Raw genomic sequence first — 21,077 nt, forward strand, 5'->3', positions numbered from 1 at the left:
CCAAGGCTGTAAAACAGTAGCGTAGTGGTTAGCACAGCCATCTACAGTACGGGTGACCCAGGTTCAATTCCCGCTGCTGCCTGTAAGGAGTTTGTAGGTTCTCCCCATAACTGTGTGGGTTTCCTCTGAATGCTCTGGGTCCTCCCACAGCCCAACAACTTACTGGTTAGTAGGTTAATTGGTCATTTTAAGTTGTCCAGTGATTAGAATAGGATTAAATTGGGGGAATGCTGGGCAGCGTGGTGTGAAGGGCTGGAAGGGCCTACACTGCACTGTATGACAATAAGCAATAAAGACCCAGGCTATTCAGGAGCTGAACATAAATTTAAAATGGTTGAAGTTCTTAGCAGATCAATTTGCCTAGCATTTTCTGCTTTTGTTTTAGAGTTCCAGCATCTGCAGTTAGGAAGCTGTATATCTGTTTCACGTTGATGCTCTGACTAGTTGGCCAGCTGCCAAATCAATAACTTGCCCACTTTTAGAAGCATCTGTCCGAACTCCACTTCTCACCCTTTCTCCTCATCTTATCTGGTGATTTGAATGTGCTCAGTAATTATATTGAACTATTCTTTGGCTAACTAATTTGCACCAATAAACTAGACTGTTTGAGATTTTTTGCAACCTCGTGGAATAGTTTAGTAGATAGCCTCCTGGTTAAAGGCAACTCGGTGAGCAAGTGGCTATATGAGGTGACATCCATGTCCTGCTCTCTTGTAGCCACAATTGCAGTCAATCACTTTTCTGGTCTGCCTAATCTTGTGGGCTGAAGGGGAGGTGAGTAGGGAGTGCTGAATGAAGTTGAAGGAGATAAGAACAGCGGTGCTGATTGCAAGCTGAGACAGTGAGTGATTGAGGGGAAATGTAAGTGGAGAGGCAACTAAGAGAGGGAGGTGATTAGGACTGCAATTGGTTTATTATTGTCACATGCACCAACTTATAGTGGAAAGGTTGTCTTGCACACCAATTTCAGGAAAAACTGTCAGGAACGAAAGCAACCCTTGTACTCGGCTTTCATAAATTTGACAAAAGGATTTGATACAGTAGACAACCCAGCTCTCTGGTCAAGGCATGAATATCCTGACAAGCATGTATGGATACTGAGACTACTGCATGATGGCATGTCAGCCACAGTATTCAGCAATAGTGGCGCAGAATCGGAATGCTTCTCTGTGAAGACAGGAGTCACAAAGAGTTGCATCATTGCACTCACCTATTTTCCATCTTTATTGCTGTCATCCTTCACCCCATTGGCCAAGACCTGCATACAGGGAATCCCAGCATGTATGGAATGGACAGCAGGCCTTTCAACCCCAACTGTTTCAAGGCCAAGAAGCACCACTATCATAGAGCTTCAGTATGCAGATGACAATGCCATTGCAGCACACTCAGGAGAAGACATCCAATGTATTCTGAAAGCCTTTGTCAAGGCATATAGAGCCCTGGGTCTTGTTCTGAATATAAAAAAAAAGATACATGTCTTATATCAGCCACTGCCCAACCAGCCACTTATTCAGCCTTCCGTAAAAATTGACAATATTGCCCTTGAAAATGTAGACCACTTTCCCTACCTTGGCAGAATTCTCTCCTAAAAAGCCAACATCAACTTAGAGATCAGCCACTGCCTGAATAGTGTTAGTGGAGTCTATGCAAGATTAAGGAAAAGAGTCTTTGAAGACTGTGACCTTCAGGTGTAAACAAAACTTTTAGTCTATAGAACAGTTGTCCTTCCTATTATTACTCCAAAGAGCTGAATCATGGACCACCTATGGTAGGCAGCAGAAAGCCCTGGAACAATACCGCTAAAGGTCTGTATGAAAGATTTTGAGGATCAGCTGGAAGGACAGACACACTAACATCAGCATACAGCATACTGTTCAACATGAACAGTATTTTCACCATGATAAAGCAACACCAACTCTAATGGATAGGTCATGTCATCAGGATGCTTAACTTATGTCTGCACAACAAATCCTTTACTCCCAGTTGAAGGAAGGTCAGTGAGCTCCTGGTGGGCAAAGGAAATGTTTCAAAGATAACATCCAAATCAGCCTGAAGAAATTCAACACTACATTTAAGAACTGAGAAAACATTTTACTGAATATATCAGCCACCACCCAACCATCCATTTATTCAGCCCTTCATAAAAGTTGATGATATCGACCTTGAAAATGGGCATACTAAACCATTTGCACCAAATGGGTTGGAAATTTGTCCAAGAGCAAGTTGCGCTATATGAGAGCAATCTCCCTTGTGCCGTAGAGAATAAGCAGCAGCTGCAAAAGGAGAGAATGAGCAACCAAACGACCCAACCACTGACCACAGCCAACACTTACTGCGACCAAATATGTGGATCCCAAATTGGCCTCTACAGCACCCTGAGGATCCACTAGTAGTCAACCTCTTAGGAGAACATCACACTTGACTTGAGTAATTGCACTATTTCTATATACAGATCAATTCATTGCACAGTGCATTGAGGTATACAAGGTAAAAAATTAACAGAATGCAAAATAAAGTGCAGTAGTTACAGAGAAACTGCAGTGCAGGTAGATCGTAAGGTGAAAGATCATAATGCAATAGATTGTGAGGTCAAGAGTCCATCTTATTGTACTAGGGAACCATTCAATACTCTTATAACAATGGAGTGAAAACTGTCCATGAGCTTGGTGGTATGTGCTTTTAGGCTTTTGTATCTTCTGCTTGAAGGGAGAGAGGAGGGGGAGAATGTTCGGGGTGGGTGGGGCCTTTGATTATGCTAGCTACTTTACTGAGGCATCAAGAAGTAATGACAGGATTTGTGGAAAGCAGGCTTTCTGTGACGTTCTGAGTTATATCCACAATGGCGTACCGGGAATGAAGACCTGCGCTAATCAATTGGCTAAGTGTTTACAGACATCTTCAATCTCTCGCTTTGGAAATCTAAGGTACCTACCTACTTCAAGCAGGCTTCAGTCATACTGATGTCCAAGAAGAACATGGTAACCTGCATCAATGATTATCATCCAATAGCACTTATATCCACTATGATTAAATGCTTCAAGAGGTTGGTCATGAAGCATATCAACTCCTGTCTGTGGAGTGACCTGCATCCATTCCAGTCTGCTTACCATCATAACAGGTCAACAGCTGCTGCTATTTCATTGGCTCTTCACTCTGTTCTGGAACAGCTGGGCAATGAAGATGCATACGTCAGGATGCTTTTCATTGACTACAGATCAGCATCCAACACTTCCATCCCCTGAAAACTCATTAATCAGCTTCAGGACCTGGGCCTCGATACCTCCTGTGCAACTGGATCCTCAATTTCCTCTGGCAGATCCCAGTTAGTGTTTATTGGCAACAATATCTCCTTCACACTCACTGTCAGTACAGGTGCATCACAAAGGTGTGTGCTTAGCCTCCTGCTTCACTCACTTTATACCTATGTTTGTCAAGTCAAGTTAAGTTTGTTGTCATATAACTATATACATGTATCCCGTCAAACAAGACAATGTTTCTCTGGACCAGGATGTAAAGCACAGTAATACACAGTTAACACAAAATAACTTAAGAAAGTAAAAATAAAATCTACAAATTAATTACACATAAAGTAAAGTGCATAAATTAAATATCACATTGTTTAATGCAGATCCAATGCCATATTTAAGTTAGCTGACAACATCACTGTTGGCCATATCAAAGGTAGTGAATTAGCGTATTGGAAGGAGATTGAAAATCTGGTTGCGTCCCACAGCATCTTCACTCAATGCCAGCTAAATGAAAGAGCTGATTATCAACTACAGAAGGAAGAAGGCAGAGGTACGTGAGCCAGTCCTCCTTAGGGGACCAGAGGAATCAGTAGCTTTATGTCAGAGGAGTACACACAATGTGGTGGAGGAGCTCAACAAAGTCAGGCAGCATCTGAGGATGGGTATAAACAGTCGACATTTCAGCCCGAGACCCTTTATCAGAGAATCTGTCCTGGGACCGTTGCATAAGTGTCATCACAAAGAAAGCACGGCAGTGCCTCTACTTTCTTAGAAGTTTGCATAAATTCAGGATGTCACAAAAAGACTTTGACAGCCTTCTATGCTGCACAGTGGAGAGTATCGTATCTGGCTGCATCACAGCCTGGAATGAAAACACCAAAGCCCAGAAATGGAAAGGACTACAGAAATTAGAAGATACAGCCTAATCCATTACAGACAAAGCCTTCCCCACTATTGAATACATTTGTATGGATGCTGCCACAAGAAAGCAGCATCTATCATGAAATGTCCCCAGATAGGATCTACTCTCTTCTTGTTATTACCGTTGATCAGGAGGCCTCAGGTCGTGCACCACCAGATCCAGGAACAGCTGTTGCCCTGCAACCAACAGGTTCCTGAACCGGCGTGGGTAACTTCATTCACCTTCTCACTACTTTTTCGTTGACTTTAAAACTTTGAAACATTTGTTAACATTGTTCCTCCACCATGAGGGAAAACAAACATCTCTTCTCATTAACTGAACTAAAAATTGTAAATGCAATCATCTAGCTTGTCAGTGAACCAATAAATATTATGTTTAAGACAACATGTAATTTAAATTTTATGTTCAATGTAACTTCAGAGTTTGCACTGGAGGTCCATTGGACATTTTGCAGTAATCATAAGTGATGTTTCTGCTGCTTATCTTGTAAAGTTACTGCGACACAACAACAGAAAATTGAATATGGGTGATTCAGGAATTCTTTCTTAAAGGAGTTAGAAATGCAAATTATTTGAACGGACAATTTTAATTTTTAAAATCATGGAATATATAGTATTTGGTTACATATCCAGATACATGACAATGAAGAGGAACTTTGAAGAGCACTGTATATGGATTGAACAGAAGATTAGATATAGCTGAGGACAAAAACACTTTTGCAAAATCAAAGGATATATTGGCCATGTTATGTGATGTTAAAGACAATGAATTTAAAAGATTGTACTTACCAGAAGGAAGTGAGTGTATCTCTAAAATTTAGGAACATGCTGGAGATACTAATGCATTTTCAGCAATGAATGGGTCAAGGAGTTATAATGAGTATTAATTACTGTATACAAAGTAAATTTATATTAGAATATACTGTATGTTTGGTACTATAACAAAAGATCACTAGAGTTTTAATAAAGACAGAAGGCTAACAGATGTTTGTATCAGATAAAGAATAATTCAGAATAATTACCAGATTGTGTCCAAGCAATTTTTTTCAACATACAAATTCAGGTTACTTTTTACAATGTGCTGTACAGTATGTAATTCTGGGGTAGTTGGATGGTACTGGAAGGATGCTCTTGTGATTCATGTATTGTGATTATACTGGACAATTAACAATGTTGAAATAATTGTTGTAAGCTTATTCTGTCATAATTGCCTGTTAATGTCTGAGGAATTACATTAACATACAGTGATGAGCAGAGGAAATTACAGAGTGTTTTGACAGCACTGCGCAGCACTGAAAGAGACCAATCGGCCCATTGTTCTTGTGCCAGTGAAAGAATTAATTATCTTTTACCTTGTCCAGTTGCTATGTATATATTTCCTTTTATTGTATTCAATGTCAGTTTCATTTTTAGGTAGTGCACTCCCTGTTAAAATTCCTTCATATTTCTTTCTTCATAACTGTTGGCTGTTGTGTTAATTAACTTTAATCAGTAGTGACCAATTTTGTCCTTTTTTATTCTGTCAAATGTCTGCATGATTTTAAGCACCACTATAAAATCTGCCTTCCATCATTTCTATCTCAAACCCAAAAAAACAACCCTAGTAACGTCACCTCTGTCTTCTTTTGTCTGTGTAAGTAACTGAGTTCTTTCATTCCTTGTGATATTGTAATAAATCCCATCAACAGTCTCTCCTTGGCTTTGACATTCTTATAAATGTGACCTGCCTAGAACTGACCATGGTATTCTGGCTTTGTCATAATATTCTAGATTAAATACTGTGTCAAGGCCCATCTGTTCTTTTGGTAGATACAAAACAAAATCCCATTGGTCAATTTAGAGAAGAGCACTGTTCTGTTTAACTTAATCTCTCAGCTACTTTGACTGAAATCAGTGATCTGATCACTATTGCTTTGCTGTTTGTGGAATCTTACTTTAAAAATAGATAACTAGATTTTCTGTATCAGACTAATTGCTGTAATTCAATGCATGCATTGTTACATTCTTTGGGATATTCTGGAGTAAAATGGACTGTATAAATATCCTGCAACTTCAAAGATTCACGTTAGATCAAATAATTTCACCAATTTCCTCTGCCAGTTATCAGTTTGCTTTGTCCTTTTATTCATCTTTTCTTGATATCTGCCTCTCTTCAGAAGTAATAATCTTTCTGAGTTTAATACCACACTTTGTGGTATATATAGTAGTGTAGCTTAGGTCATCCAGTGAGGGGCACTAAAGTAAGCCTCTTCTGTTTAGTAGATAGCTCATCCTTGCCACTTTTTGTTCTGTCGCAATTGATGTAACCATAATTACTTTTATTTTAATTCTGGGCATTTAGATTATGTTAACAGACCTCACTAGGGTCTTACTTTGTCAAGCACTTTTTGAATATACAGGTACACACCATCAACCTCTTTCCTTTCGCAAACTGTCTTTCATTTACTTTTAGCAGGGTACAGGGTTTTATTTATTAATTAGCACTTGGAAATATATGTATTAATGTTGTGCTTATTAAAATGGATGGCATATATTGTTGGAGGAGAGATGGAGGAGATATGTTGGAGAATAAATGATCAGGAACAAAGAACATGAGAAATCTTTTACTCAAGGGGGTTATGAGGCAATGGAATCTACTACAGTAGTCGGTCAGTGAACTGGAGATGATTTCTGTGGTAGGTTACATATGTGGTTAATATAAAATAGGATAAAGTAGAGCACATGGGATTATGGCTACTATTTGCATCCCTGGTGAATATTAATCACAGAATAATCTTGTCTCAGTATTGTAATATCTGAATGTTGGGTTTTTGGATAAATTGCATTTCATTCTTGGAGCTAGGGAAGGTGGGTGGGATAGTGGGGGGGGGGGCAAGTTGAAGTGACAGTGGTACTTGAATTTTCCCAGTTAAAATTGAATTAATATAATGCCTTTCAAGGCATCAACATACTCCAAGTATTTGTTTTGTTACATATGTGATATAACAAATGAGCCTGCTTTTTTTTCTAACAACAAATCTCACAAAAAGAAATGAATTAATAACTGAATAACCTTAATGGGTGTAAAATAAAAAACTCCAGACACTGGAAATTTTAAGTAAACTTGAAATGTGACAGAATCCCAAAAGGTATTCAAAAGAGGATAGTGATGGAGCAGTATTACTGTTGTGGAGCAATGCCACAGTAAGTAGATCATTCACCATTATGTTGTTGTTTGCTGGATAAATATTAGCCAGGATGCCAAGGAAGAACTCCGAGTTACTTTTCAAATGGTGCCTTAGAACCTTTACTATCAGCATGAAAGATCCCTATTTGGGTGACAATTTTGACAGTGCCGAACTCCCTCTGCTATCCAGGAGTTTCAGTCAACTCCTGAGATTGCCATGAGTGCTCCTCTTCTTCACTTGGTTGTTAAAAATGGCGCTGGGCTCCCAGTCAATAGGCTTAAGGTAGAGAAAGCGCAGTGTACCATTTCTCTGTGTCTTTCCATCTCTCTCTTATCTCCCATGAGTTTTTGCTACTTTCAGAGCAGGTGGGTGGCTTTCACACTTACATTGAATTTCTTCCCTTATCATCCCTTAGCTCCCTCTCTTTCCTTTATCTCTTTCCTTTATCTCTGTCCTGTCCCTTGTTCCTTGCTCCTACAATTCCTTTCCACTATCCTCCTCTTTCCCCTCATCATCATCCCTGGAATTCTTCTTGCCCCTTCGATTATAGGAAAGCAACTTACAGAAATGATGTAATGTGACAAATTGTTTGTCGTTGGAGGGGAGGTATCTTTTGTCCCTTTGCCTCTAAGTTAACCCAGGCTATCAAAGCAACATGAGTAGAGCAAGGCAAACCAAAAGGTAAGGTGTTCAAAGGACATGGTAAGGTAGCACACAGAAAGCGGCCGTTTTTTTTGCGGTCTTGTCACTCTACACTACAATCAAATTAAATGGCATTTAAGAAGCCCTGAAATTGATTTTTATGGCACAGTAGGAATCATTGTGACATTATGCTGAAGCTTTATTTTGAACATCTGATTCTTTGATATTTACTCTCAGTATTTTGTATTAGTAAAATTACATGCTATAGGACTTTTTGCACCACAGCAACTTTGCTTGTACTTTACATGGGTTTTCTATGACCTCAGTCAGTATGGTGCTCATGAAGCAGTGGGATGATGGGTAAATAGCCCCACTGCCTCGGGGGAGACAAAGGCTATGGGAGTAAACCCAGACAGAGAATCTGGAGTGGAGCCCCTAAGGTGGCTGGATGTCATTGACATCATTCTGACAACGCCTGCAACCAAGCTGGTATCAAATGTATAGCTTCGCTTTTCTTTGAACTACACTGGTGAGACCGGGAGGTGGATCTTGATGACTAGGCATCCTGGGATATCTCTATCTTCCGCCCAGGCTTCTGCCCTGGAGAGTTCACTCCAGCACCACTATCCATTGTCCTTCAAGACAGCCAGATGCCATCGTTATCGTCAGTTTGCAAGAAGTACATAATGCAGTTCTTTACCTGTGGGAAACTTCATGATCAACACCTCAAGGGCTGCTAATGAGTCCGTGTATCATTTTCTCTGATATGCCGTCCCTTGAGTACAGTATCCTATGTAAACACTTCAGGAAAGAAAGCCACATTGACTCTGTCCCATCATGCTTTCATTGGTTCATTTTGTTTGTAGTTTTGGAGGTGATACTCATCTTCAAACTTTGCAAAAATTGTACTATTCCAAACAAATTAGATTAGTTTAGCTTTATTTGTCATGTGCATTGAAAGAATGAAATGTGTCTTTTGTGTTGATGATGTGCTGGGAGCAGTCCACAAGCATGCCATGCTTTCAGTGCGAACATAGCATGCCTACAACTGTGCATCTTTGGAATGTGGGAGATAACTGGTGCACCTGGAGGAAACACACACAGTCGTGGGGAGAATGTACATACTCCTACAGACAATGGCAGGAACTGAACCCTGATCTTACTGTAAAGCTTCATGCTGACCATGACGCCACTGTGCAACCATCTAATTAACTGTGCAAGTTTCAGTCCATATTTTTTTTTTGGAGGGAAACACAGTGTATTACACTTTGCATATTTACATGCATGGTGTCCATCTGCAGCATTAGCATAGGATAACACAGTGAGAAATACCAATCGTTTTCAATACAAAAAAATGTATAAAGTGGTTAGTCATCTTTGTTTGCTAAATTTAAATCAACTTTATAATTCATCCATTTTATGATTGGTTAACTCTTGCCTCTAGTCTGTTTTTTTAAAAAATGCAGCATTGCTGATAGAAATTTATGTTTTTTAAAAAAATGTACTAGTTTATTTGATCAGCAATTAGTAAGCAGTCTTCTTTACAGCTTTGGATGTCATCAGTTGCTTTGCACAGAGCAATTTTGTGCATGTAACCAAGATAGAACATAGAACATAGAGACTGGGGAAAAAATATCTTTTCCTCTAAATGAATTCGCTATTCATAGCTCACTCTCAAGATAAATCCATACCTAATCCAAGCATAGAATTGAAATGGGCCAGATCACTTCCCATTCAGCACATTATCTTGACAATATTTGGATGTCCAAGCATAAAATACTAGCCAATTATTCATGTTTTTCATTTCTCAGCACACTGAATTTTGTCCGTCATCTTTGGTTCAGTTTCAGCTTCTTGTAAAACATCGTATTTCATATAATGAAGTGTTTTAATTTAGATTCAGTTGCAGCATGAATAACCAAATGAGGTGAGGTACTACAAGTATTACAGATTGATCACATTTAATAAATGGTCTGTAGAAATCTGGATCTAAATATATTTTTATTGGCAAATCTTAAAAGTAAGGAGACAACGAGCTAATAGCTTTCATTGTAGAAGAAATTGTTTCATTTTAATGTTCTCTAAGAACTTTAACAATGGGGGAATTTGTTCCATATATATATATATGTTGGCTGCTTGTGTGTTTCGACAATCTTGTCTTTCAAACCAAATAATCTAGACATGCCATGTGTTTAAAATACCTTTGGTTCTACATCACTTGGTAACATAAATACTGCACTGATGCAGTTAGAAAAACAACTCAAAAATTCATTTGCTATCATATATTTATCATAGCAAAACAGTATTTAAGATGGTTATTTGATATCTGGGTTTACGCAGTGAATATGAGTTGGTTCTGCATTTTAGAACATTTGAACTCCTTATTTGATGACTGCCTTGAACTTCTCTAAGAAATATTGATTTCCTTGATGTAGTACAGGGAAAGTTCAATTGCTGAATACACGGATATTACTGATTCAGAATTCAATTGCTGGTATACTGTCTAACAACAGCAGCAAGTTTATAATCTAAATTTACTTCAACTTTTACCAAACAGAATGAAATTCAGATTTGTTGAGTTTCATAGTAAAATTATATTTATTGCACATTTTATAAAACCCCGTAACAAATAAAATATTATATATATATCTATTTTAAATTTATATCAACATGTTTTGGTTGCTCCAGATTTCCAACAACTGCAATCTTTCTTGCATCTCTGTTTTAAACATGTTATATTTAAAGTTCTAAAAATTACTTCCATTGTTCTATGTTTTAATGATTTTTAATAAGTCATTGTTGAGCTGATGGCAACAAAACTTTACGAAATGCTAAATTTTAAGGTTCGTTTTACTCATTGTGTAAGAGTCCCATAACTAGGTCTAAATTGTTGTAAAAATAGTTACAGTACATAGGAATTTTTGAGGAGGTCTGCCTGTGAAGATATATGATAACATAAACATTCAATGTTGTTGAAGGACTTGGTGTTTAAGTCCTCAACATAGTTTATTGCAGAGAAGTGTGAGGTTTATTTCTGTTAAGATTATAAATCAAGAAGCAGTATTACCAATTTCCCATTCAGTGGATCTTTAGCTGTTTGGATAGTGGCTTGGTTTAAACTTATCTCCATAATCTAACCACTGTCATAAGAGCTTAATAAAAAGGCCTGTACTGTAATAGAATCAAACTCTTTCCTTTTTTCTCTTAGGCTGCCAGGACAATGCCAGTACTTGGGTCTGCCAGTCCCTGATTACTTCAAGAAGTGGATTAATCTCAAAAAGGTACTTTGAGTAGCAGACATCGTTTTCAAGGATGAGGTTTTAGAGATGCTTAATAGCCAATCCTATTTACATTGAAATGAGGAGCTGATGGCTCTAAGCCCGGCTTTATTCTGATATTGGGATCTTCTTTTTGTGTCACAGCTAAATAGGATATTATGTACAATCTGAACTCCGAAGTTTCTCTCATAGCTGTCTTGTAAGCATGTGTTGCCTTTGGGGTAATCAGGAAAAAATATTATGTCCTTACAATCACAGGGTTTAGGAATATTAAAATGTCTTGGTGCATATGCAGTGTTATTTTGATTGGTATTTTAACCTTTGACTAGCCTATAAAGAAATTCTCTCTTCAAGCCAATATTACATCGCTGAAATTTAATTCAGAAATCATACCAGATAATAGGAAGACAGATAATGTATGCATGAAGGATATTATATTTGGTCTAAATGCAGAGAGGCCAGGACTTTGTACTTGAATAATAGCCCAGAGTGACTTATAATCTGCTGGCGAGAAATACCTTACTGTCAGTGTAGAAAGGAGAACTCTTAAATCAGGGAGGAATATAAAAAAAATCTTGAAAGTAAGAGGACAAAGGCATGGGTCTTTCATTAACCCTTAAGTTATCTACTTTTCCACTTTATTTTGGTAAGTTTTCCTCCAGAACTTGAATACTTTCTTTTTCTCCATCTATCATTTTATCCCCAATTTTTGGTTTTGTTTCTAAGGACATGAAAAGACTGCAACCATTTGACCTTTTACTTGACTGTGCTGCTTTTGCTTATAATGTACAACATTTTCATTTTACATATTTAAAAAGGGAAGCAGTGGGGTCTTATCAAAATAATAAATTAGTAGTTCTTACATACAATGATCAATATTATAATCTGATATGAGTTATTTGCTTTTTTAAGTAATTCCTTCAGACTTCATTATAAAGGTTTATTAAGTTATTATCGATGTATAGACTTACTTTGGTTCAGTTCAGAATTGTATAAATACAGCTGAGCCTAGGAAACAAATCACCTGTATTCAATTGAAGAAACTAATTATTTTTACTTCATTCGGTAGTACAAGTAGTCTTTTAGACATATGCCCCATGATGCATGCAGTAGCATTGTGATGATCACATAACTAGATTTCAAAACAAAAGGCATTGCTCAGATCACATTTGCAATATTATGAACAGTTTTAGGCCCTATATTTAAGAAAGGATGTACTGGCATTGGAGAGAGTCCAGAAGAGGTTTACAAGAATGAACCCAAGAATGAAAGGGTTAACACAAAAGAGGAATTTGGTGGCTCTAGCCCTGTACTTGCTGGACTTTAGAATAATGAAGGAGGATCTCATTGAGACTTGCTGAATGGGCACCTTGGTAGCATAGTGGTTAGCATGACATTATTAGAGCTTGGGCTGTTCCAGAGCTTGGGGTTCAATTTTCTAGTATCATTCTGTAAGGAGCCTCTATATGGCTTCCCCATAGAATGCAAGGGTGTTTCCCAGATGCTCTGGTTTCCTCCCACTGTCCAAAGAGGTACTGAGTACAAACAAACAAACAAATAAGTAAATGTTGAAAGACCTAGATGTTTCCTATAGTCGGGGAGTCTAAGAGCCATGGGCACAGTCTCAGACTAGGAGGGTGTTTTGTTAGTACAGAGATGAGGAGGAATTTCTTCAGCAAGAGGGTGAATCTGTGGAGCTCATTGCTACAGATGGCTCTGGGGGCTAAGTCATTGGATATACTTAAAGTGACATTGACAGGTTCTTGACCAGTAAAAGCATCAAAGGTTAGGGGTAGAAGGCAGAAGAATGGGGTTGAGAGGGACTCAATGGACTGAAAGGCTTCATTCTGTTCCTACATCTGACTCAAGAATATAATCTAATTCAAAAATGATTCGTTGATTCTTTTATTCATTTGTTCTACTTCTGAAATGTTTGCACAAAAATGAAGTTATTTAAAATGTTTAAACAAATTAAAACTAATGCAAAATCCTTTAAGGTATAAGATAATTGCAGCTATAAACTCTAGTTTTTATGCACAGACTCACTGACCCAGTATCCTTTTAATTCATGTACAGAACTAGGAAGAAACTTGACAAGATGATCTAGATGTTTGTCATTTTGAGAGATAATCAGAAATATTGGTACTTCTTTCTTCCCTGGTACTATCACTGTAAAATATCTGGTCAAGGGAATTGACCGGCAGGGTAGTAGAACTAATGGCACTAAAGAAATTGATAAAATGCTGTGAGATATTTGTTTGCAACTCAGAAGCTTATTGAGAAGTAATATTTTCTGATCTGAAATTCCAGGTGGCAGTCTAGGTTTCATGAAGGAGAGAAAAAGTGCTTTTAGCCTTTCCTTGAGCAGAAAATAGTTCGTAACCTGGTGCAAATTTAGAGTGAATTTCAGCTTTGCTAAACCTAGTATTTCATGTCTTTGGTACTGCAATTGAAATTAACTAGGTTAGTTCTTATTGTATCATGGAAGAGATATTTTTGTTCACTTTAATATCTCCATCTGTCTCTGTGCTGAAGGTTTCATAGACTGGAATGCTTAACAATTAGTAAAGAATAACTCCCATCTTGTACTTCTAAACAAAAATATTGTTATGTATTTAGTTGTATTTAATACATCTTGTTACTAAGTGTCTGTGTTTTGTATTAGTAAGTGCCCTCTCCTTAACCCGTCAATGTTCGTCCTTTCTCATCAACCTTTCCTGAATATTGACTGGAGGTTGACTTTGTTGGAAAGGGTCAGCTGCTGCATAATAACGTTGAGATGAGGAAGCCACGGAGCAGAGTCCTGATTAACATACAGCCAAGGGAGATAAGAGGGAAGAGCTTATGTGTCACTTTGCAGATGGCAAGCATCTGTTTTGACTACACGTTTTTAACAGCGAGATCCAGGAATTGCTTAGGCAAGGGCTAGGATTTGTCAATAGCCTGATGTTCCTTGCATACACAGCTAGAACACAATATAAATCCCAAGTTAATCACTTACAACTTGTTTTCTTGTATAATGGTGATCAAAGTGTTGTAGTTCATGTTTATTTTTAAAATGACTTCACATTAAAAATTACATGGCAATCATGTAGAACTGCATTTTTATTCGTGCAATGTGAATAAATATAATTATCTAAGCACATCAGATATAGAGATCTTATCCTCACACTCCCGCTCTCATTTTCTCACTTGTTCTTGCTTTCCTTTTGTCGTTCTGGCTCTCCCTCTCCGTCTACCTACTAGTCAATGTGGATTTAATCCAACATGATGAAATCATTAATACTCACTCAATAATGTTTTCTTGAGAAGGATTATTATTGAAGATGAATTTGATTGACAATGGTGGATCAACAGAGCCCAAACATAAATAAGGCAGGAATAAAGGCTGAAAAGTTTGTGAATTGTGTAAGTGGGGATATGGATGGTGTCATAGGTCCAGAGGACACCGCCAGTTTGGAGAATAATGAGAGTTTTTCATTTTGTAACATCGAAAATTTGAAACACAAGAGATTCTGCAGATGTTGGAAATCCAGAGCAACACACACAAAATGCCGGAGGAACTCAGAAGGTCAGGCAGCATCTATAGAAGTGAATCAACAGTCAACATTTCGGCCCAAGACCCTTCTTCAGAACCCGGCCTGAAATGTTGACCATTCATTTTCAATGATGCTTCCTGACCTGCGGAGTTCCTCCAGCATTTTAAAAATGAACCCTGGCATTTTGAAAATGGCAAGGGTAGGAGAGACAGAATAGTGGTACCTGATGGAGATATCAGTAATATATTAAATACTATAAAATTTTAAGGATAATAGAAGATTGGAAATCTAACAAGATGCCGTTATGTGAACCCAGTATCTTTACATAATATTATTGGTGACTGTGTAGGCTACAATAGTGTCATTTTCAAGTAACAAATTAGAGATTATATGACAAATCTACTAAATGTTTGTCTCTTATCATCATTGTCATTGCTTTTGTTAGACTGAATATTGGACTGAGTTTAGTAGATCAGAGATGATTGTATGTGTTCTTATATTCTGACTACTGGCTGAAAACTGCTTTTGTCCTATTCACTGAACTGAGTAGAATTTTCTTCAGTATTTGTTTTAGAATACAAGGTTTATTGTACATTAATGCAATCACTTAAATAAAAATATATGACTAGTACAAAGAATGTATTTTTTTAAGGAAAAGAAAATACATTTGTTTGTTACTCTGGTTAAATGAATAAAAGAAAAGGAGTAAGAAGGGAGTTGGTATCTTATACCTCTGATGAAAATGTGGACCTGAACTCTGGAGTTTTTACCCAGAATTGTTACACAACTTCTCATCCTATTCTCGTTTGAAAGTATACATGTGCAAAAACAACTTGGACATTTGTTCTTGTCCTATGCTCAGTGGAGTGTGTTAAAGTACTGAACAGTTTGTTAGTGGCCTTCCTACAAGATTGTAGGATTGACTTGTCCTGATTGACTTTAAATGCCCTTTTCAGCAGGTGTTAAAGGACATTTTCATGTAAAATCTAAAATTTGCCCAAATTACATTATTAATTATTTCACTCAATGCAAAGATTTTTAACCATTTGAATATAATTATTATCTAGAGTTTTGTTCTATGCTAACTCACAGCATGGGGGAAAATATTTTTCACATTTAGCATTCAGCACTGACAGCGAGTATCTTCCCATCATGGGATAGCAGCACCTTATATTTTATGCACTATTTTTGGCATTATAACACATCATGGAACATTCACTGAAGAGAAGTTGTTTTTGAGAAGTATTAACTACCACAGAGGAAAAAAAGTGTATTTCTGGAGATTTTAAAGAAGATCATACCGGAGGGAGATAGGGAAGATATATCAGGAAAATGAATCAGGACGATTGGAGGTTGTAGCATTGATGGTAAATTGTTGCAATTGTGTTAATTCCAATCTTAAAATAAATCACTGTCAAAGCACCATTATATCATTTGTATTTCCCACATCATTTAGTCTTCCTTTTTCTGGAAGTTATCGTTGCTTGTTATTGACTCCTGAGAGTGCAAGCCAATTTCAATCAAAGACACAGACAAACAGAGGTTGCATTTTTCCCACCAGTGATGAAAAGATCATTTGACATTCGTTGTTTCACCATACATATTCTGAGAACAATTTTTCATAACTATCCCATGATACAATGTTGTAGCCTGCATCTTTTAATTTTAATTTAATTACCAGTATTTCAATATGTGTCGTTAAAAGTGGCTGGATACCGTATTTTTAAACCCCTTCAGAATAATGAGGATCATTTTGGGGATATTCTCTCATCACCCTTAGTAATTGAATGTAACAATGTCGTTGATCAGATTTTCCCAACACTGTGTTATCACCAGTAATCGAGTGTTTTTGCTTCTGACCACTAGCTTGAATTTGAACTTGAATGACATCTTTTTAATGATGTATAAGAATTGAAAGGTGTGCAATCTGAAGCTGAGTTATGATTTCATACTTTATAATTCCAGTGGATAACCTTAGTTTTCTAATTTTTTGTATTAAAATTAATGGTTTGATGTCAAAATAATCTACTTATCTTCTTCACTAATAGTGTGATTGATAGGAATTGTTAAGATTTAGAACACTTTTATATCATAGCTAATATATCAAAAAGTGCTGCATATGATAGTAGTATGTAAACAACATAAAGAGTATAACAACCAGATATCTAAAGAGTCAAATGGATGTACCCATGATAAAATTCTATAATCTAATAATTGAAGTCTGAGCTATTTTAAAAACTATTCTCTATAAATAGCTGTTGCAAAGATGCACAAGGTGACATGCTGGAGTAGGTTGACTTCAAGTTGATTTAAAGGACTCTACAATTATCTGCTGCTTTAGTTTTTTGTCCTATAGCCGTAACAGATTTATTTTATAAAAGGTTATTAAACAGTTCATAACAGGGGTAAGTGGTGAGTCAAAATAAAAGGTACACAATTTTACAACTGAAGCTCTTAAATGAAGAGCTTTGAAGACCTGTTCAAATTATAAAGATCATTCTGTATTTTGGAAGCTATTGAATCTTTCGTGGTTTGCCAGGACATCAGTAGAAATCACACGGCTCTTCGCTGTGCTGAATGTAAACAATTGCTTTTGTCTTAAATGTGGCTTTTTGCTATCTTGTCTACCTATGGCAGTTAGTGGAATTACTGCAATAGTAATGAGATATAGTTTGAAAAAATGTAAATACTTGAAAGTAAATCTGTTTTATTGTTTTAAAGCCATAGAGTCAGAGAGCACCACGGCCCAGAAACAGGCCATTCGGCCTATCTAGTATATGCCAAACTATTATTCTACCTAGTCCCGTTGACCTGCAGGAATAGACTTTCCACACTCCTTCCATCCAGGTTACCGAAACTTCTGTTAAATTTTGAAATCAGACCACAGCCACCGCTCCACTGGCTGCTCATTCCACACTCTCACCAACTTCTGAGTGAAGATGTTCCCCTTAAACATTTCATCTTTGATCCTTGACCCATGATTTCTAGTTCCTTCATTTCCCAATGCTCCAGGGAATAACCTATTCAACCTTTCCCTACAACTCAGGTCTTCAAGTCCCAGTAACATCTTATAATGTAAGGAGGATCTTAACGAGGTGTATAAAGTCATGAATGGATAGGCGTAAGATGAGAGGGGAAAGATTTGAAAAGGACCTAAGGGTCATCTTCTTTAGCCAGAGTGATAGGTACATGAAATAAGTTCAGGCAGGTACAATAACTATGCTTAAAGACATTTCAACTGGTACATGGATTGGAAAGCTTTAGAGGGATATGAGCCAAACACAGGCAAATGGGGTTACCTTTGATCAACATCTTAGTCTGCATGGATGAGTTGGGCTGAAGGGCCTATGACTGTATGGCACTATTCAAAAGCTAACAACCTGCTCAGATATGCTGATTTTTACCCACCTGGGTGAAATCTGTATGATCTGGACTTTTTGCCCAGAGCCTGCTTGCACCATGGCCTTTCCAATTAAATTTGAGTTGGTTTCTCTTCAAAGGACCACACAAGGAGGAATATACCACAAAAATAGGTAAGCTGTGAGCTCGGGAAGTTTTCTGGTAAGTGGGATATCATGTGCAACTGATGTAACTTGGAAGTATGAAGATAATAGATGTATAAATTGCTTCATTCTGATCCTAACTTCCCTAGCTACAGATTCTCAAATTCAGTTTCTAAAGTTAAAAGTTAAAGTTAACATTAGTAATGATTACCTCAAGACTACTAGATTGTGGGTGAAAGTCTTTTTGGCTCATTAGTTTCCTGCAGGAGGAAAAGTTAGGTTTGGCCAGTATGTTACTTCAGATCCACCAATGATCCTGAATGAAATAGCCTAGCAAACCACTTTGTTCAAGGAAAATTACGAGCTAGAAATGCAGCAGCATCCAGATCCTCAAAAATAATGAATAGTACATTGCAAATGTTTCTTCAACAGAGGAGATGAAGGCGGTCGAAATGAAGAAACTCCAATTATGCCTGCCAGCTGTATTGGAAATCACCGTGATCTATCATTAGGGATAGAATAACTTCAGTACTTTGACCAAAGAAAGTTAGCATGGATATCTGATGCCTATATCATATTTGATTTATCTAGCTGATATTTTGGGCGGTTAGTTGCGCAGAGTAACAGGGTGTAGGAATTTAAAGGAAGTAATTGCTGAATTTTCATGCACACATATTTAGCAAAATAAGTGCTTTGGTGATAGCCGTATCCTTTAAGTTGATAATCGGTTGTGAGGTCGGAACCAGAAGAATGAAGAAAGGTTCATTTTTCGACTAGCAAAATATGACAAATGGTTTTTGTCAGATCCGGAGCTTCTTAGGAGTTGCTGTCAGCTGCAATTGCTGAACTTGCCCGTACTCCCTTTTTTGAGTAACAGCCAATATTCTTTAGTCCTCTGGCACCATCCACCCCTCTACCCCTGTCCAATGATCATTGAAAGATTATCATCAAATGTCTTGCAGTTTCCTTTTGTGATTCCCTCAGAACTTTATCCTGTCCTGGTGACATCCTGATTTATATTTTGCCAAGTTTTTCTGATAGGTCTGTGCTATCCAAAATTTAACGTATTCCAGCTATCCTGTCCTACACTGTTACTTTGGAAACATCATTTTGCCTGGTGAAAATAGATTCAAAATATTAATTTAGTACTTGAGGAATGGCATGGACGTCCACCTGCAGGTTTGCATTTTGCAATTAATTTTAGGTTAGATTCCTCCTCCCTCATTCCTAGAGTTAACCTAAATTTCATGATGATCATCATCTCCAAAATGTTGCTGTGCTGAAACTTGGTGCACTTGACCCAAGTCATTGACCACAATCAGAGCCAGCAATGCCTCCTCCTTGAATACTGTTCAGATAATTATCCTGGACACAATTTAGAAATGTTTCCTCCTATCATTATTACATTGGGATAACTGAGTTTTTCATCAGAACTACTTTGTACTGTTTCCACCTCTCAGTAATTTCTTTACATATTTCCTCCTCACTGTATATTTCTGCCACTTCTCATTTCCTGCCCCTTCTTTGTACATTGGGGAGGGTGTAAACTAGATTTGCAAGGGGGTGGGAACCAGAGTGCTAGAGTAGATAGTGGAACGGGGTAAAAGTAAATGATGTTAGTAGTTTATGCAAAGTCACAAATAGTAAGGTTGTGTGTGGTGGTAATAATCTTCTAAGGTGTGTATATTTCAATGCAAGGAGTATTGTGGGAAAGGCGGATGAGCTGAGGGCCTGGATTGACACGTGGAATTATGACATCATAGCCATTACTGAAACTTGGCTACAGGAGGGGCAAGATTGGCAGCTCAATGTTCCAGGGTTCCAATGTTTCAGACGTGATAGAGGCAGAGGGATGAAGGGTGGGGGGTGGCTTTGCTAGTCAGGGAAAATATTACAGCAGTGCTTCGGCAGGACAGATTAGAGGGCTTGTCTACTGAGGCCATATGGGTGGAGCTGAGAAACAGGAAAGGTATGACCACATCAGTAGGGTTCTATTATAGACCACCCAATAGTCAGTGAGATTTGGAGGAGCAAATCTACAGAGGGATAACAGACAACTGCAGGAAACAGAAAGTTGTGATTTTAGGGGATTTTAATTTTCCATACATTGATTGGGACTCCCATACTGTTAAAGGTCTAGATGGGTTAGAGTTTGTGAAATGTGTTCAGGAAAGTTTTCTAAATCAATATATAGATGTACCAACTAGGGAGGATGAAATATTAGATCTCCTATTAGTAAATGAGTTAGGGCAGGTGACGGAAGTGTGTGTAGGGGAACACTGTGGTTCCAGTGATCATAATGTCATTAGTTTCAACTTGATCATGGATACAGATAGATCTGGTCCTCGGGTTGAAGTTCTAGACTGGAAAAAGGCCAAATTTGAGAAAGGATCTAAAAAGCGTAGATTGGGACAGGTTGTTCTCTGGCGAGGATGTGATTGGTAAGTGGGAGGCCTTCAAAGGAGAAATTTTGAGAGTGCAGAGTTTGTATGTTCCAGTCAGGGTTAAAGGCAAAATGAATAAGAATAAAGAACCTTGGTTCTCGAGGGATATTGGAACTCTGATAAAGAATAAGATAGAGGTCTATAACATGTATAGGGAACAGGGAGGAAATAAGATGCTTGAGGAGTATAAAAAGAGTAAGAAAATACTTAAGAAATAAATCAGGAGGGCTAAAAGAAGACATGAGGGTGCCTTGGCAGTCAGGGTGAAGGATAATCCTGAGAGCTTCTACAGGTATGTTAAGAGCAAAAGGATTGTAAGGGATAAAATTGGTCCT

At 37.7% G+C, this 21,077-nt stretch overlaps 1 protein-coding gene across 5 annotated transcripts in view; it reads left to right on the forward strand.

Annotated features, from left to right (window-relative positions):
- LOC132401858 (ERI1 exoribonuclease 3-like) overlaps nucleotides 1-21,077 on the forward strand; it is a 298,380-nt gene that overhangs the window by 87,469 nt on the left and 189,834 nt on the right. For all 5 annotated transcript variants that reach the window (XM_059984141.1, XM_059984143.1, XM_059984145.1 and 2 more), the window contains one exon: nucleotides 11,187-11,259. In XM_059984141.1, coding sequence (XP_059840124.1) covers nucleotides 11,187-11,259 — 73 coding nt within the window. The remainder of the gene's footprint in view (nucleotides 1-11,186; nucleotides 11,260-21,077) is intronic.

Source organism: Hypanus sabinus, chromosome 11 (assembly GCF_030144855.1).
Source record: "Hypanus sabinus isolate sHypSab1 chromosome 11, sHypSab1.hap1, whole genome shotgun sequence".
Taxonomy (NCBI): Eukaryota; Metazoa; Chordata; class Chondrichthyes; order Myliobatiformes; family Dasyatidae; genus Hypanus; species Hypanus sabinus.